At 44.0% G+C, this 18,067-nt stretch overlaps 1 protein-coding gene across 2 annotated transcripts in view; it reads right to left on the bottom strand.

Annotated features, from left to right (window-relative positions):
* The window catches only part of LOC141085171 (solute carrier family 22 member 4-like), a 121,412-nt gene that overhangs the window by 44,728 nt on the left and 58,617 nt on the right, over positions 1-18,067 (bottom strand). The window contains exons 3-6 of one of the 2 annotated variants that reach the window (XM_073570412.1): positions 16,815-16,969; positions 10,664-10,835; positions 3,200-3,326; positions 3,018-3,118 (exon numbers count right to left, since the gene is read on the bottom strand). In XM_073570412.1, the coding sequence (XP_073426513.1) occupies positions 3,018-3,118; positions 3,200-3,326; positions 10,664-10,835; positions 16,815-16,969 (555 nt within the window). The remainder of the gene's footprint in view (positions 1-3,017; positions 3,119-3,199; positions 3,327-10,663; positions 10,836-16,814; positions 16,970-18,067) is intronic. The other variant, XM_073570497.1, reaches the window with a different exon arrangement.

Raw genomic sequence — 18,067 nt, 5'->3', positions numbered from 1 at the left:
ATCGGACCCTGAGAGGCCCCGCCCACCAAATCGGACCCAGAGTGGTCCCGCCCACCAAATTGGACCCAGAGTGGTCCCGCCCACCAAATTGGACCCAGAGGGGCTCCGCCCACAAAATCAGGCCCAGAGGGGCCCCTGCCACAAAATCAGACTCTGAGGGGCCGCGGCCACAAAATCGGACCCTGATGGGCCCTAGTCACAAAATTGGACCCTGATAGGCCCCGGCCACAAAATCGGACCCTGAGGGGCCCCAACCACAAAATCGGACCCTGAGGGGACCCAACCACAAAATCGGACCCTGAGAGGCCCCGCCCACCAAATTGGACCAAGAGTGGTCCCGCCCACCAAATTGGACCCAGAGGGGCCCCACCCACAAAATCGGACCCAGAGGGGCCCCTGCCACAAAATCGGACCCAGAGGGGCCCCTGCCACAAAATCGGACCCAGAGAGGCCCCGGCCACAAAATCGGACCCTGAGGGGCCGCGGCCACAAAATCGGACCCTGAGGGGACCCACCCACCAAATCAGACCCTGAGGCCAAAGTGGCCCCTGAGAGGCACCCACAGTTAAAACGGATCCTGACTTGAAAGTCTTGCAGGGGCAGCAGGCAAGTCTCTCTTAAAGGGGCAGCCCGGGCACCATTTCAAACCACTATCTGTACTTCCTTCAGGAAATACACATCTAGTTGCAGTTGCACTTTACTCCATGTGATTGGTGCTCAGGTTTTGCTTGATTTATGTATACCCTATGTAATACTGATTAGATTTACTGCATGATTATACAGCTTATTACTATTATTTTGGACTACACATATTCCTATGTACTTTCTAAGTCTGGAGATAACATCACCATGTGCATTTGTTTAATCCCCCCTTTTTTTACGTATCCCAGCCAATGGTTCAGCCTGTATTTTATATATTTTATGATTGTTGAAATAAAATTTTGCATTTTTTTAAATAATCCTCTAATATGGTGTTCTTTCACCAATTCTTTATATGATCTATTGAGATCAGCACTATGTCTGATCATATACAGGTACCTGTATAACAGTCAGCTCCTGCTGCTGATGGCATGGGCACATGAGTCTTAACGGTTCGTCCTATTGTGGAAAATGACCTTCAACCTGGATGTCCAGTTACATCCATTCACAGTAAGGGGTAAAGGACGCATATACAGTGGGGCAAAAAAGTATTTAGTCAGTCAGCAATAGTGCAAGTTCCACCACTTAAAAAGATGAGAGGCGTCTGTAATTTACATCATAGGTAGACCTCGACTATGGGAGACAAACTGAGAAAAAAAAATCCAGAAAATCACATTGTCTGTTTTTTTTTCATTTTATTTGCATATTATGGTGGAAAATAAGTATTTGGTCAGAAACAAAATTTCATCTCAATACTTTGTGATATATCCTTTGTTGGCAATGACAGAGGTCAAACGTTTTCTGTAAGTCTTCACAAGGTTGCCACACACTGTTGTTGGTATGTTGGCCCATTCCTCCATGCAGATCTCCTCTAGAGCAGTGATGTTTTTGGCTTTTCGCTTGGCAACACGGACTTTCAACTCCCTCCAAAGGTTTTCTATAGGGTTGAGATCTGGAGACTGGCTAGGCCACTCCAGGACCTTGAAATGCTTCTTACGAAGCCACTCCTTCGTTGCCCTGGCGGTGTGCTTTGGATCATTGTCATGTTGAAAGACCCAGCCACGTTTCATCATCAATGCCCTTGTTGATGGAAGGAGGTTTGCACTCAAAATCTCACGATACATGGCCCCATTCATTCTTTCATGTACCCGGATCAGTCGTCCTGGCTCCTTTGCAGAGAAACAGCCCCAAAGCATGATGTTTCCACCACCATGCTTTACAGTAGGTATGGTGTTTGATGGATGCAACTCAGTATTCTTTTTCCTCCAAACACGACAAATTGTGTTTCTACCAAACAGTTCCAGTTTGGTTTCATCAGACCATAGGACATTCTCCCAAAACTCCTCTGGATCATCCAAATGCTCTCTAGCAAACTTCAGACGGGCCCGGACATGTACAGGCTTAAGCAGTGGGACACGTCTGGCACTGCAGGATCTGAGTCCATGGTGGCGTAGTGTGTTACTTATGGTAGGCCTTGTTACATTGGTCCCAGCTCTCTGCAGTTCATTCACTAGGTCCCCCCGCGTGGTTCTGGGATTTTTGCTCACCGTTCTTGTGATCATTCTGACCCCACGGGGTGGGATTTTGCGTGGAGCACCAGATCAAGGGAGATTATCAGGGGTCTTGTATGTCTTCCATTTTCTAATTATTGCTCCCACAGTTGATTTCTTCACTCCAAGCTGGTTGGCTATTGCAGATTCAGTCTTCCCAGCCTGGTGCAGGGCTACAATTTTGTTTCTGGTGTCCTTTGACAGCTCTTTGGTCTTCACCATAGTGGAGTTTGGAGTCAGACTGTTTGAGGGTGTGCACAGGTGTCTTTTTATACTGATAACAAGTTGAAACAGGTGCCATTACTACAGGTAATGAGTGGAGGAAAGAGGAGACTCTTAAAGAAGAAGTTACAGGTCTGTGAGAGCCAGAAATCTTGATTGCTTGTTTCTGACCAAATACTTATTTTCCACCATAATATGCAAATAAAATGAAAAAAAAAACAGACAATGTGATTTTCTGGATTTTTTTTTCTCAGTTTGTCTCCCATAGTTGAGGTCTACCTATGATGTAAATTACAGACGCCTCTCATCTTTTTAAGTGGTGGAACTTGCACTATTGCTGACTGACTAAATACTTTTTTGCCCCACTGTATGTAAAGTCCACTGTTGTAGGATATTTCCACATCCTGATCATAACACCTTTTGGGGCACAAATATGGGGAATATCTTCTAGGTGAGATATCCGATATAGCCCAGAGCATGTGAGGCAGGAAATGGAGGCCAAGTTGTGGATACTAGTCCTAGCATTTCTCACCATCACACTCACATTGTCAAATATTCTCTGACAAATGTCATGCACACACAATTTTATCTGAAGACATTACTCACCACAGCAAGATTGTAAGCAGCGTGATGAGTCGCATGTTGTGGGTTTTCAATAAATCCAAGAAGGTATGACGTCTGCTGTGGTGCAGCTTGGTGTCATCCAGCTATGAAGAGATATAGAGATCCTCAGCAGAGGATCAAACACAGAAATGTATTTGCTCCTCAGACGCTATCAGATACTTTACCTCTGCAGTCTTAAAGATGACGGCGGGTGCTGTTATTTTATTCTGTTTTGCCGCCTTCCTTATTATAGCCTCTGCTTCTTCTATCCTTCCCTGAGCGATCAGCCACTGTGGAGATTCTGGGATAATCCTGGAAGAGAACCATTCAGGATCAGTCTTACTTTCCTTGCACTCTCTACTTGTCCATCTGCGCAAGCGCTTTGATGTTAAGATCCTATTTATTGTGTATTTGCCATAGAGATTGCATTGCTGTCACATTTGTGTATACACATATGGGCCAGCACTTATTTCACATGTGTGTTGCGTTACCCTTATGTGAATGTCACTCCCGCTAGGTGGTATCTGTGCATGCGCTGAGAAACTCCTTATGTATTACTAGATGGAGGCCTGATGCTATCGCATCGGGAAGGCACAGTGCTCTGCACGCGGGATTTCCGTTACAAACAGAGAGATATACTCACCTTCCGACGGCCCCCGATCTCCTCTCCATCCTCCCGGCATCTTCCGGTCCCAGTAATGGTTAGCGCGAAGGACCGGAGATGACGTCACTCTCACGAGAGCGCGACATCATCGGCGGTCTTTCACGCAAAGCATTACTGGGACCAGAAGATGTCGGGCGCGTGGTGAGACGAGGGAAAGAGTGCGGGGGCTGTCGAAAGGTGAGTATATCACCTATCAACGCAACCTGTTGCATTTTGGTTGTGCTCGGCGCACCGTCAAAAGGACGCATGCGCCACCAAACGCAGACTGTGCGCAGACTGCGCACGGCCTGCGCCCTCTGTGATGAAGATAGGGGACGCACGACGCATGCAACGTCATGCGCCCGGAGGCGGAGATACCGGTGGAGGCGGGGCAGGGCTTAGCGGCGGCCGTGCGCAGGCCGTCGCTGCGCTCAAAAGCGCGAATGTGAAACCGGCCTTACCTCAATTTGACTACTTTTAACCTTTTTCTATACAGTATGTCTTTTGTGCTATTCTAATCATCTGTGTCTCATATGCACATGCTGTGCTATTTGCTCATCTACAGTGTTCATTCATTTAGTATATATATTTTGTACACTCATTTTTTTGAGCAATGTTAATCTCAACTTCCTAATCTTAAGAATGCACATTACCCATTGGGCTCAGGTACTATCAGCTGTTTGTTTTGGTTTATTCCCTATTACATTGGTTCCTATTATAAGACTTTGCATTGCTGATCTTATGGCTTACTTTGATATGTTTCTTTATAAGGTTAGACGAATTATTGACAGTTCCCTCATATATTAACAGACAGTTAGATCTGAAGTTCTAGAGTGGCTTGGTCTGGACATTTAGCCATGTGTGCCTTTTAAATGTCATCAATGTGTCTTGTTTGGCTTGTATGTTAATAAACGCTTGATACCTTGGAATATCCCTCTTTTGCATACTTGTCTTCTTTTTTAGTAGCCGTTGCATTTTGGTACTCGGTTGGTCGATCCAAACAAATATTGAGTGATGCCCTCTTTACGTTTTTTCTTATGTAAATCCTATCATGTATGATACAGCCCACTGAGCGGTGTCTCACCCTATAATGTGTGATACACTGAGCAGTGCTAAAAGAATCAGAGCTGCCAACCATCCTCGATGACACTGTTCACATATTAATAGAATATTGCAGTCACCAACAAAATGTCTCTGTATTATGATCCAAAACCTTATCCTTTTGCAGACACCAGAAGGGGGGGGGGGGGTGTGGACATACAAGCAAATCCCACCCATTTGTATAGCAGCCATAATGCGAGCTAGCATTATAAGACAAATATCAGCAGCGGCTCCCTCTAGCATTTAAAATTAAACTAGCAAAACTTTTTTACCGCAATTAAAAGACTAATACTTCACAGTTGTTGGAAACATTCTTCTCCATTTTCCCTTTATCGGCGTTTTCTGATCTTAAGTCACAAGTCTGCAGTTACTCCAGGTGTTTCAAACGCGTGGCCCGCGGGACTCATGCGGCCCCTGAGGCTGCTTCATGCAGCCTGCAAGCACTGTAGACACGTTCAGGGGGCTGCCGAAAGCAGCATTTTATTTCAGCTGAATGTGCGTCCTTAGACGCACATTGAATTGAAATGATGTACCTGCTGAGGTGGGGGAGAGGCAGCGGCGGGTCACAAGAGGCAGGAGGCGGCTAACCCCTGTACCCGCTGCTAAAGAGAAATTAATATCCATGACTCTGCATGCCCATGGAAGTGGAGAGCAGTGAATATTCATTCTCTTTAATAGCGGGCACACTAAGCAATTGCAGCGGCCGGGCGATCACGTGTGCCCGCTACTACAGCTCTCCACTCCCATGGGTGTAATGAATATTCACTGATCTCCCCACACATAGTCAAGGCGTGGAGAGCAGTGAGTATTCCAGCAGCTGTCCTCGGCGGCTTGTAGGCAGCGCATGATGTCATTGCCATGAGCTACTTACAAGCATAAATGAGCTGCTGGCATCGGAACAGGACATTGCGAGGGAGCGCAGGGAAGGTAAGCAGGATGGTTTATTTTTTTTGTATGTTTTTCTGATGGGGGGCCATGCATACCAGGATAGGGATGGGGACGATGTATACCAAAGTAGGGCAGAGGGGGCAATGCATACCAGGATGAGAGGGCCATGTATATCTGGACTGGGGACATGTATACAGTGAAGGAAATAAGTATTTGATCCCTTGCTGATTTTGTAAGTTTGCCCACTGACAAAGACATGAACAGTCTATAATCTTAAGGGTGGGTTAATTTGGCCTCTTTGGCAATAACTCAACTTGCCGTGTTTTGAAGATAAATGCTGCCTATGACCCAAAGAACAACGTCCCCATTGTCAAGCATGGAGGTGGAAACATTATGTTTTGGGGGTGTTTCTCTGCTAAGGGCGCAGGACTATTTCACTGCACAAATGGGAGAATGGATGTAGCCATGTACCTGAGTGACAACCTCCTTCTCTCCACCAGGACATTAAAAATGGGTCATGGCTGGGTCTTTCAGCAAGACAATGACCCAAAAAATTCAGACAAGGTAACAAACGAGTGGTTCAAAAAGAAGCACATAAAGGTCATGGAGTGGCCTAGCCAATATCCAGACCTTAATCCATCCCATAGAAAACTTATGGAGGGGGTGGAAGTTTCGAGTTGCCAAGCGACAGCCTCAAAACCTTAATGATTTAGAGATGATCTGCAAAGAGGAGTAGACCAAAATTCCTCCTGACATGTGTGCAAACCTTATTATCAACTACAAAAAATGTGTGACTGCTGTGCTTTCCAACAAGAGTTTTGCCACCAAGTATTAAGTCTTGTTTGCCAGAGGAATTAAATACTTATTTCTCACTGCAAAATGCAAATACAATTAATTTAACTGATACAATGTGATTTTCTGGATTTTATTTTTGATACCGTATATACTCGAGTATAAGCCGACCTGAGTATAAGCCGACCCCCTAATTTTGCCACAAAAAAACTGGGAAAACTTATTGACTCGAAAAAAAGCCTAGGGTGGGAAATGCTCCATAGATTATTCCCCCATATGGTGTCCTCAGAAGAAGCTCCATAGATTGTTCCCCCATATACTGCCCCCATAAGAAGCTCCATAGATTGTTCCCCATATGCTGCCCCCATAAGAAGCTCCATAGATTGTTCCCCCATACGCTGCCCCCATTAGAAGCTCCATATTGTTCCCCCATATGCTGCCCCCATTAGAAGCTCCATATTGTTCCCCCATATACTGCCCCCATAAGCAGCTCCATAGATTATTCCCCCATATACTGCCCCCATTAGAAGCTCCATATTGTTCCCCCATATACTGCCCCCATAAACAGCTCCATAGATTATTCCCCCATATACTGCCCCCATTAGAAGCTCCATATTGTTCCCCCATATACTGCCCCATTAGAAGCTCCTTAAGATTATTTCCCCATGTGCTGCCGCTGCTGCAGCATGTAAAAATAAAAAAACTGACATACTCACCTCTCCGTCGCTGGGTGTCAGATACTCACCTGTCCTGAGTTCATGGCTGCTCACCGCTATCTGCCACGTCATCAGTCAGTGACGTTCAGACTGCAGGGGGCGCGGCGCGCACTAACCACGTCACCGCGCCCTCTGCTGTCTGAAGTCACTGACCGATGACAGACAGCAGCAAGCAGCCATGGACGCAGGACAGGTGAGTATCGCTATACTTACCTGTCCTGACGCTGTCGCTTGAGCCCCCAGCTTCTCCGCGCTCTCTCTTCCTGCGTTCAGCGGTCGTGTGATACCGCTCATTAAAACTCATGAATATGCGCATATTCATGAGTTTTAATGAGCGGCACCACGTGACCGCTGAAGGCAGGAACAGAGAGCGCGGAGAAGCTGGGGGCTCAAGAGACAGCGTCAAGACGGGTAAGTATGACCTGACACCCCCGCCCCCTCTCCCCCTCCGACCCCCCGGTGTATATGACTCGAATATAAGCCGAGAGGGGGACTTTCAGCCCCAAAAAAACGGGATGAAAATCTCGGCTTATATTCGAGTATATACGGTATTCTATCTCTCAAGGTTAAAATTAACCTACCTTTAAAATTATAGACTGTTCATGTCTTTGTCACTGGGCAAACTTACAAAATCAGCAAGGGATCAAATAATTATTTCCTTCAATGTATACCAGGATGAGGGATATTAGTGCAGAATTGACCACAATTTTTGGTTCACTTTTTTTCTATTTTTTTACATTTTCCTCCTCTAAAACCTAGGGACATAACTACAATATGAGGACCTGGATGGAGACATGGCTACAATATGGGGCCCTGGAGTTGTGGACATGAGTACATTATGGGGACCTGGATGGGGATATATTTATAATATGGGGACCTGGATGGGCCATAACTACAATATGAGGACCTGGATATGGGGACATAACTACAATATGAGAACCTAGATGGGGACATATATACAATATGGGGACATGGATGAAGACATAACTACAATATGCAGACCTGGATATGGGGACATGACTACAGTAAGAAAACCTGGATGGGGATATAAGTACAATATGGGGACCTGGATGTGGACATATCTACAATATGGGGACATACTGTATCTACAATATAAGAATCTGAATGGGGATATAACTAAAATATGGGGACCTGGATGGGGACATATCTACAATATGGGGACATAACTACAATATGGGGACCTGGGTGGGGACATGACGTGGATATGGGGAAATAACTACAATATGACTGCACATTTGTTATCACCACATCCAAAACAACTCAAGCTCTAAAAAACATTAAAAAAAACCATGGCAAAAATGTTAAAAAGGTGTATAGAAAAAAAAATGGTGTCACTAAAAATGTGACTTTGTCCTTCAAAGAATGCGTCCCCCAAAGTCAAATTTTTTCTATCTGTGGCTCATAAACTCAGCTGACTTGTGAATTCTCACATCACACGCACAGTGCGCTTTACGGATTCTAAGGTGCTAAAGATTTAGGATCAAAGTCATGTTGTATTTCGGACCACCCCTTTAAGGTCTTTAATAAAAATCAAGTTGTATTTCGGACCACCCCTTTAAGGTCTTTAATATTAATCCCTTTCTGACCTTTGGCGTAATAATAAGCCCACGTCGGGCTCCCTCGGAGCCCGCACACCTCCTGTGACAGCCGTGGGTGGAATCACGATCCACCCGCGGCTGTTAACTAGTTATATGCCGCTGTCAATTTCTGTGGCATTTAACTTACGCTTCCTTTATCCCGCCAATCGGTGACTCCGTAACATGATCGCGGGTCACCTATGGGTCAGCATGACAACCAGAGGTTTCCAGCAGACCTCTATGGTTGTCATAGCCAGATTGCTATGAGTGCCGCATGGTGGTCGGTGCTCATTGCAAGTGAACATTTCTGCTACATACAGGTGATCTGATCATCGTCTGTGTGTAGCAGAGCAGATCAAAGTAGTGCAGCTTCTAGTCTCCCATGGAGACTATTGACGCATGCAAAAAGTAAAAAAAAGTTTTTAAAAATATAAAAAAAATAAAAAGTTCAAATCACACGCCTTTCACCCCATTCCAAATAAAACAAAAAAAAAAAAATCAAATATACAAATATATTACAAAACTCATCGAGTTCAGAATCTCCCAATCTACCAATATAAAAAAGAATTAACCCGATCGCTAAACGGCGTGGCGAAAAAAAAGACAAAACGCCAGAATTAAAATTAAATGCAATAATGGGCAATCAAAAGATAGTATCTACACCAAAATAGTATCATTAAAAATGTCAGCTCGGCACGCAAAAAATAAGCTCACACCCAACCCGAGATCACGAAAAATGGAGACGCTACAGGTCTCGGAAAATGGCGCCATTTTTTTTTAACAAACTATGGAATTTTTGTTCACCACTTAGATAAAAAAGAACCTAGACATGTTTGGTGTCTATGAACTCGTAATGACCTGGAGAATCATAATAGTAGATCAGTTTTAGCATTTGGATAGTAATATATATTTGCGCTATAATCAATTTCCCCAGTGGGAGAACTAGGACACAAGTGGACCTATTGAGGTATAGGTCCAAATGAAGGCACGTAAGTGTGCGGGAGTTGAGCCTCTAAGTTAACAAAGATGTCGGCTGATTCAGAAGGATACTGAAAAAAGTCTATACACATCCAGGGTAATCAGTATAAGTGTCCCAATGCCTAGGATAGCAGTCAGTCAAATGGGGTACAAATTAATCCCCTCAGTTGGGTAATACAGATTGCTTATAGTTGGTATAAATCTTTGGGCATTAAAAACTACTGTAAGCCTTCCCAACGAATTACATGTTGACTCCAGAATAGAGAAGGTAGTTACCTTTCCCGTGGTGAATGCCAAGTTGAATAGTTAGCTGGAGTAGAGTGACGATCATCCGTACCGTCTCTTGTACACAGGGGGACAAATGATGATCAGATGGGATCAGAGCGCTGTCCCAGCCAGGGACAAGCGCTCCGTGCGGCTCGTCCGACCAGCCGTGGGGACAAGGGTGCCGCAACAGTATCCTACGTACTTGCGGCGTCTAGCTGGCACAGGACCTGTGTGATGTTGGTGGTCACGTTAGAACCCTGTTACTTGTGGACGGTAAGAGGAGCTAGGAGGATCAATTCTACCTACGCATTTCAGAAACTCTGGTTTCCTTCCTCAGTTTTAGCATTTAGTAAACATGGTAAAAAAAAAACAACAACTGTGGAATTGCACTTTTTTTTGCAATTTCACCACACTTGGAATTTTTTCCCCCCGTTTTCCAATACATGATATGTTAAAACCAAGCCGTTGTTCACAAGTACAACTTGTCCCGCAAAAAACAAGCCCTCACATGGCCATATTGACAGAAAGGCTCTGGGAGGAAGGGGAGCAAAAAATGAAACCGCAAAAACAAAAGCAACTTTGGTCATTAATGGGTTAATGTCATAGGAGAATAAAAATTAGAAACGATTATTATTAATAATAAGGAATTACCAAAGATGAACTCACCACCACAAAGGGATACAAAGCAATCCGGGAACAGTCAGGGCCATCAGTAATGTTCTCCAGTCCCGGAGGAAAAAGGCAAACAAAGGCAGAATCATGTAGCCAATTGCAAAAAATATGCAAACACCTAATGTTGAGAAGATGATACGAGCGGACTTTCCAAGTATTTCAGATCCTATTAAAAATGAAAAAAAACAATTTAATTCCAGAAAGGCGACTTTATCAAAGAGCTGCTCTAGCTGAGGGGCGAGCACATTTCCTGATGGTGTCGAATATTCCATGGTAATTAGTGACAGGGTGTTCTTCTGGGGCAGGGACACCCCATGCAATTAGGCGTTATATATCATGAGCAAACAAACTTCTACAAGTACTTTCCTGCAAATTCCAAATCTGAATTGCAGCCAAAGTAAAAGAAGCAAGCTGATAGTGAAGCTCATGTTAATAATTCGTAAAATAATTAAAGGGGTTGTCTACTTTGTCATTATGCCAACAAATGTTTTGGAGACATGATTTAGTGGTGCGTAATACAGGTACTTGTTAGCGCAATCTCCTGACAAGCTGCTCTCCAGTTATCAATATGACTGTTCTTGGAGAAAGTTGCACATTGTAAAGCGGTTTTCCAAATGGTGGAGACTGATGGACTAGTCGGGTCACATGTTCCTCTGATGGTGGCCATTTTCTGGACAGGAGAGATGTGCAATCTGTGAGGATAGTCACATTAACAAGTGCGGGAGGAGAACCAGTAATACTTATATATTAGTAAGTGCCACCAGATCGTGTCCTGAATACATGTGTCAAGATAAAAATAAAACAAGACAATCCCTTTAAGATAAAACTAAAATATGAATCTTAGGCCATATAACCAGTCTTCTGGACCTTATCTCATAGTACCATCATTGGAGGGAAGACTGCAATTAGGTGTAAGGAGGCAGCTAAGTGCACAGTAACCCAATATGGACTGTGATTTCTGTGCCATTGGTTTCTTTGGGGCATTGTCTGATCATCTGTGTGTAATTAGGGTTTTGTTAAAGGGAAACAACATTGTATTATATTAATAACTGCACTTGTAGCCTCTTTGCTTATTGCATACCTTCCAACCATCCAAGATCCAGTGGGACAGTCCCAAATTGGGACCTAAAATCAGTCTCAAAGCACCTACCCTTTGAAGCCTGGTAAGAAGTATATGGAAGTTGTGAGGACAGAGGTGTCAGTGAGCGTAGTCCTGAGCTGTCATGCCCTAGTTAATATGCCGGTTTGGCTGACAGTAGGGATCCAAGCCCAGGATTAGAATCGCTGCAGGAGGACATTGTTCCTAGCAAACAGGAAATTGATGGCTGTAGGTATGAGGGATATAGGAGTGCAGGCAGACAGGGTCATCCACCACCAAGACCGGGAATGCCGAACAACCTGATGTCTACTGGGTGCTTGGGTTTGGCAAATTGTTGATTGCATAGAAGAACTTCACTGCCTGCCTAGCCAGTATCTGCCTTAATGATGACGGAATAATGACGCGTCGTGGCCCCTTCGTCATCTGACCTAAACTCTACTGAGAACTGGTAGGCCCTTCTTAGACTGGAGATTTACGGTGAAGTAAAACAGTAAGGATAAGGCCAGGGTCACACCAGCATATTTTTTCTCATCCAAAACAATTGGGCCGATTATGTTAATCACACTCTGATCAGAGTGTGCGCATAGTGTGATCCAATTTTCTTGGATGAAAAAATGTTTCCATTCTGTCAGTCCATGAAAATCGGACTGCACTCGGATGGCATCTGAGTGCAGCACAATTTTTTTTTAATGGACTATTTGACTTACATGGCCCAGTATGATCCAATAATCAGATCCAGCTCGGGTATATTTTTTTCCTCAGATAGTCTCGATCCAAGGTTTAAAATCTGACACATTAATGGCCACATTGAATAACAGTGGTTTGAGTGCGGTCCAATGTTTTGTTGGATCACACTTGGATCAAAAATACAGTGTGAACGAGCATGACATGTTACAGTATTCCAAAATGCAGCAGCTTTTCAATTCATTCAGTTAGGAAAAAAGCAAGCTGTGCATGAGATTTCTGAACTCATATAGCCTTTCCTGGTACTTTTTCCATTTCTCTGATTCTGAATTTTCAAAAGAAAAAGTTATTATTCAGTAGTATGAATGGTGGAATTTACAGGCGGCAGAGTAAGTTTCTGCAACTAAAGTCATTTCTCTGTATTTGAAATAGCCAATTAAGGTGCTCCACTAATTTAGAATGGCGCTATCTGGTAGAGTGCCAGCTCGATGTGTCTAGCCCAACCTCGTGGAGCATTAGGTGTGCTCATATATGAATGTAAAGTACAGGAGGTAGTCGTCATTACATTGTAGTCAGTCCCGATGCTAATGACGGATTGCGTGCTGGTATGTAGAAAGGTGATATCAGTATGGTAGAGGCTGTCTGACTACATTCCTATTGCCACTAGTGCGTGATGTGTCCTACAATGGCTAAATGCTTGCTTCAACGTTTAGGCTGTGTGCACACTCTGCGGAATCTGCTGCGGATTCATCCGCACGGATATTGCAAAATCTGCACATAAATCCGCAGGTAAAAAGACCTGCGGCTTACCTGCGGATTAGCCTGTGGTTTTGCCCTGCGGTTTATCATCTCCACAATGAAGATGGTAAACCGCTGCAGAATCCGCAGAAAGAATTGACATGCAATTCTTTCTGCGGATTTGAAACCGCAGCAAAATCCGCGCTGAAAATTCCGCAGCATCTGCACAGCGGTTTTTAATTCCCATAAGGAATAATGGTGCACACAGCCTTAGCCTGCTGGGAAAAAATGTCACAGATTGACAGCAAATACGCCTCCATTTTTTGCTATAAAGCTTTACAGTACTTTATTAGGCGTGCCTTTTGTTCTCTTTACATTAGGGTGCCAGACGCTGAGTTTACGGGTAGCAGCAATCTCACACAAGAGCTTTCATTTGAAAAGTTTCTGCATTGGAAGAATACTGGAAATCGCTCCTTTTTAGGATCTCATACAGTAAGGGTCGGCTTACATAGACTGCACGGGAGCGATACTAGATCACTCAGTACACATAGGCGGCACAGTGCTCAGCAGCGCCAGCCCTAATTACAGAGAACGACGCACCGCCAACAACGAGGATCTTTTTTTCTGCACAAAAGATCATTTCATCCAGTGACATGATCATCAGGTGACCTGCAGCTTACCCTGCAAGGTAATAATGAAATGAGCGCTTTTAACAATGTTCGTTCATGATTACCTCGCAGTGTATATGTCAGGCCACATTCAGATGTGTTATATACACGCTTTATTCCTGTTTTTTCAACACCACACATACCCATTATAATCTATAGCAATTCCTTTTTTTTTTACTGACCGTGTGTCCGTGCAAAAATTACGGAGACCTGTCTATTTTTTCCTGGCAGTACAGATGAAAAGTTACAGTACAATCCTATGGATCCATGACAAACACTGTCCATGATTAAAAATGCAAAGGATAGGAGAAGATTTCTAATTTAACTGATGACACACGGATCCAAACACTGACGACACACGGATCCAAACACTGATGACACACGGATCCAAACACTGACGTCACACGGATCCAAACACTGACGACACACGGATCCAAACACTGACGACACACGGATCCAAACACTGACGACACACGGATCCAAACACTGATGACACACGGATCCAAACACTGACGACACACGGATCCAAACACTGACGACACACGGATCCAAACACTGACGACACACGGATCCAAACACTGACGACACACGGATCCAAACACTGACGACACACGGATCCAAACACTGACGACACACTGATCCAAACACTGACGACACACTGATCCAAACACTGACGACACACGGATCCACACACTGACGACACACGGATCCAAACACTGACGACACACGGATCCAAACACTGACGACACACGGATCCAAACACTGACGACACACGGATCCAAACACTGACGACACACGGATCCAAACACTGACGACACACGGATCCAAACACTGACGACACACGGATCCAAACACTGACGACACACGGATCCAAACACTGACGACACACGGATCCAAACACTGATGTCACACGGATCCAAACACTGACGACACAAGGATCCAAACACTGACGACACACGGATCCAAACACTGACGACACACGGATCCAAACACTGACGACACACGGATCCAAACACTGACGACACACGGATCCAAACACTGACGACACACGGATCCAAACACTGACGACACACGGATCCAAACACTGACGACACACGGATCCAAACACTGAAGACACACGGATCCAAACAATGACGACACACGGATCCAAACACTGACGACACACGGATCCAAACACTGACGACACACGGATCCAAACACTGACGACACACGGATCCAAACACTGACGACACACGGATCCAAACACTGACGACACACGGATCCAAACACTGACGACACACGGATCCAAACACTGACGACACACGGATCCAAACACTGACGACACACGGATCCAAACACTGATGTATGTCAGTACCTGGATAAGAATGAAGTGATTAAACAGAGTCAGCATGGGTTTGTAACTAATAAGTCATGTCAGACTAACAATTTCCTTCTATGACGGAATCACTGATTGGGTGGATCAGGGAAATGCTGTAGATATAGTATATTTTGACTTCAGCATTTGACAAAGTATCTCATACAATCCTTATTGAAAAAATGACTAAGTATGGAATGGACAAGGCAACTGTTAGGTGGATTCATAACTGGCTTAGTGATCGGACCCAAAGAGTGGTCGTAAATGGCTGCACATCCAGTTGGAAGAATGTCTCAAGTGGGGTACCACAGGGCTCTGTCCTGGGCCCTGTATTGTTCAACATCTTTATCAACGATTTAGATGAAGGAATTGAGGGTAAACTCATTAAATTTGCTGATGACACAAAGCTAGGAGGGATAGCTAATACTAGAGAAGAGAGAGAGAGGATTCAAAAAGATATAAATAAACTGGAGCAGTGGGCAGCAACTAACAGAATGGTTTTTAACAGAGAAAAATGCAAAGTACTACATCTGGGCAATAAAAATGAAAAAAGCATATACAGAACGGGAGGAATAGGGCTAAGCAACAGCACATGTGAAAAAGACTTGGGTATACTAATAGATCACAGACTGAATATGAGTCAACAGTGTGATGCAGCAGCAAAAAAGGCAAATGCAATTCTAGGATGTATTAACAGAAGCATGCAGTCTAGATCACGTGAAGTAATTATTGCCCTCTACTCCTCTTTGGTCATACCTCATCTGGAATATTGTGTCCAGTTTTGGACACCACATTTTAAAAAAGACATCAACAAACTGGAGCAAGTTCAGAAAAGAGCGACCAGAATGGTGACCGGTCTGCAAACCCTGTCTTATGAGGAAAGGTTGCAGGATTTGGGAATGTTTAGTTTGCAAAAGAGAAGACTGAGAGGAGACTTAATAGCTGTCTACAAATATCTAAAGGGCTGTCACATTGTAGAAGAATCATCTTTATTCTCATTTGCACAAGGAAAGACTAGAAGCAATGGGATGAAACTGAATGGGAGGAGACACAGATTAGATATTAGAAGAAAATTTTTGACAGTTAGAGTGATCAATGAGTGGAACAGGCTGCCACGAGAAGTGGTGAGTTCTCCTTCAATGGAAGTCTTCAAACAGAGGCTGGACAGACATCTGACTGGGATGATTTAGCGAATCCTGCTTTGAGCAGGGGGTTGGACCAGATGGCCCAGGAGGACCCTTCCAACTCTACGATTCTATGACACACTGATCCAAACACTGACGACACACGGATCCAAACACTGATGACACACAGATCCAAACACTGACGACACACAGATCCAAACACTGACGACACACTGATCCAAACACTGATGACACACGGATCCAAACACTGATGACACACGGATCCAAACACTGGACATGACCGAAATCCAACGCTGTTATTTAATTTATACTGAACTGAATAGTTACACAACGATACAAAAATGTCCTGTGTAATGTGTTTGTATATAATACTTCTGACAGATTAACATGCCCCGCTCCATCTCTTAGTTCTCCCCATTTATAACAACATAATTTAACCCAAAAATGATATCCATACCTAATATAAAGGCAGCCACATAATTGGAAATCTGTCCCATGCCGACAATGAGGAAGAGAATGGCAAACATCTCCCAGCTGTTGGAGAATACTTGTATAATGCTGAAGCCGGTCTGTACAGCCATTGTCGCAAACAGGATCTTCTTTCTCCCAAAGCTACAGAGGTAAAAGAAATAGTGAAATAAAATGAGGAAGGTTTTCGGGATTATTACCAGGCTGCTAAAGAACTGTTACTCTACCTACTGTCTTGATTATTCCTTTAGGACACTTACTATATGCTGCACACATACAGACTACCGTCCTCTTACTTTATTTCTGAAATTGCTTCTTAGATGTAGGAAGATATAATGTAGGTATATGCTATTGATATGATAATGCGTCATATGGCATGCTTTCCAGGATTTTCTTGGGCCCAATGAAATAAAATTACACTGTATTTTTTATCACTAGACTAGTGGTCTCCAACTTGTGTCTATCCAGCTGCTGTAACGCTACAACTTGCTCTAGCTGAGAATGTAATATATAAATTTGGCTTGGGAGGGGTAGTAGAAGGGTGTTCTCATATACGGGTAGTAGAAGGGTGTTCTCATATACGGGTAGTAGAAGGGTGTTCTCATATACGGGTAGTAGAAGGGTGCTCTCATATACGGGTAGTAGAAGGGTGCTCTCATATACGGGTAGTAGAAGGGTGCTCTCATATACGGGTAGTAGAAGGGTGTTCTCATATACGGGTAGTAGAAGGGTGCTCTCATATACGGGTAGTAGAAGGGAGTTCTCATACATGGGTAGTAGAAGGGTGTTCTCATATACGGGTAGTAGAAGGGTGTTCTCATATACAGGTAGCAGAAGGGTGTTCTCATATACGGGTAGCAGAAGGGTGTTCTCATATACGGGTAGCAGAAGGGAGTTCTCATATACGGGTAGTAGAAGGGTGTTCTCATATACGGGTAGTAAAAGGGTGTTCTCATATACGGGTAGTAAAAGGGTGTTCTCATATACGGGTAGTAAAAGGGTGTTCTCATATACGGGTAGTAAAAGGGTGTTCTCATATACGGGTAGTAAAAGGGTGTTCTCATATACGGGTAGTAGAAGGGTGTTCTCATATACGGGTAGTAGAAGGGTGCTCTCATATACGGGTAGTAGAAGGGTGTTCTCATATACAGGTAGTAGAAGGGAGTTCATATATACGGGTAGTAGAAGGGTGTTTTCATATACAGGTAGTAGAAGGGTGTTCTATATACGGGTAGTAGAAGG

Source organism: Dendrobates tinctorius, unplaced genomic scaffold (genome assembly GCF_039654945.1).
Source record: "Dendrobates tinctorius isolate UK_male_01 unplaced genomic scaffold, ASM3965494v1 ptg000001l, whole genome shotgun sequence".
NCBI classification, from domain to species: Eukaryota; Metazoa; Chordata; class Amphibia; order Anura; family Dendrobatidae; genus Dendrobates; species Dendrobates tinctorius.
Note: the sequence above shows the minus strand (reverse complement) of the source record. Positions and strands in the feature narration are given on the sequence as shown.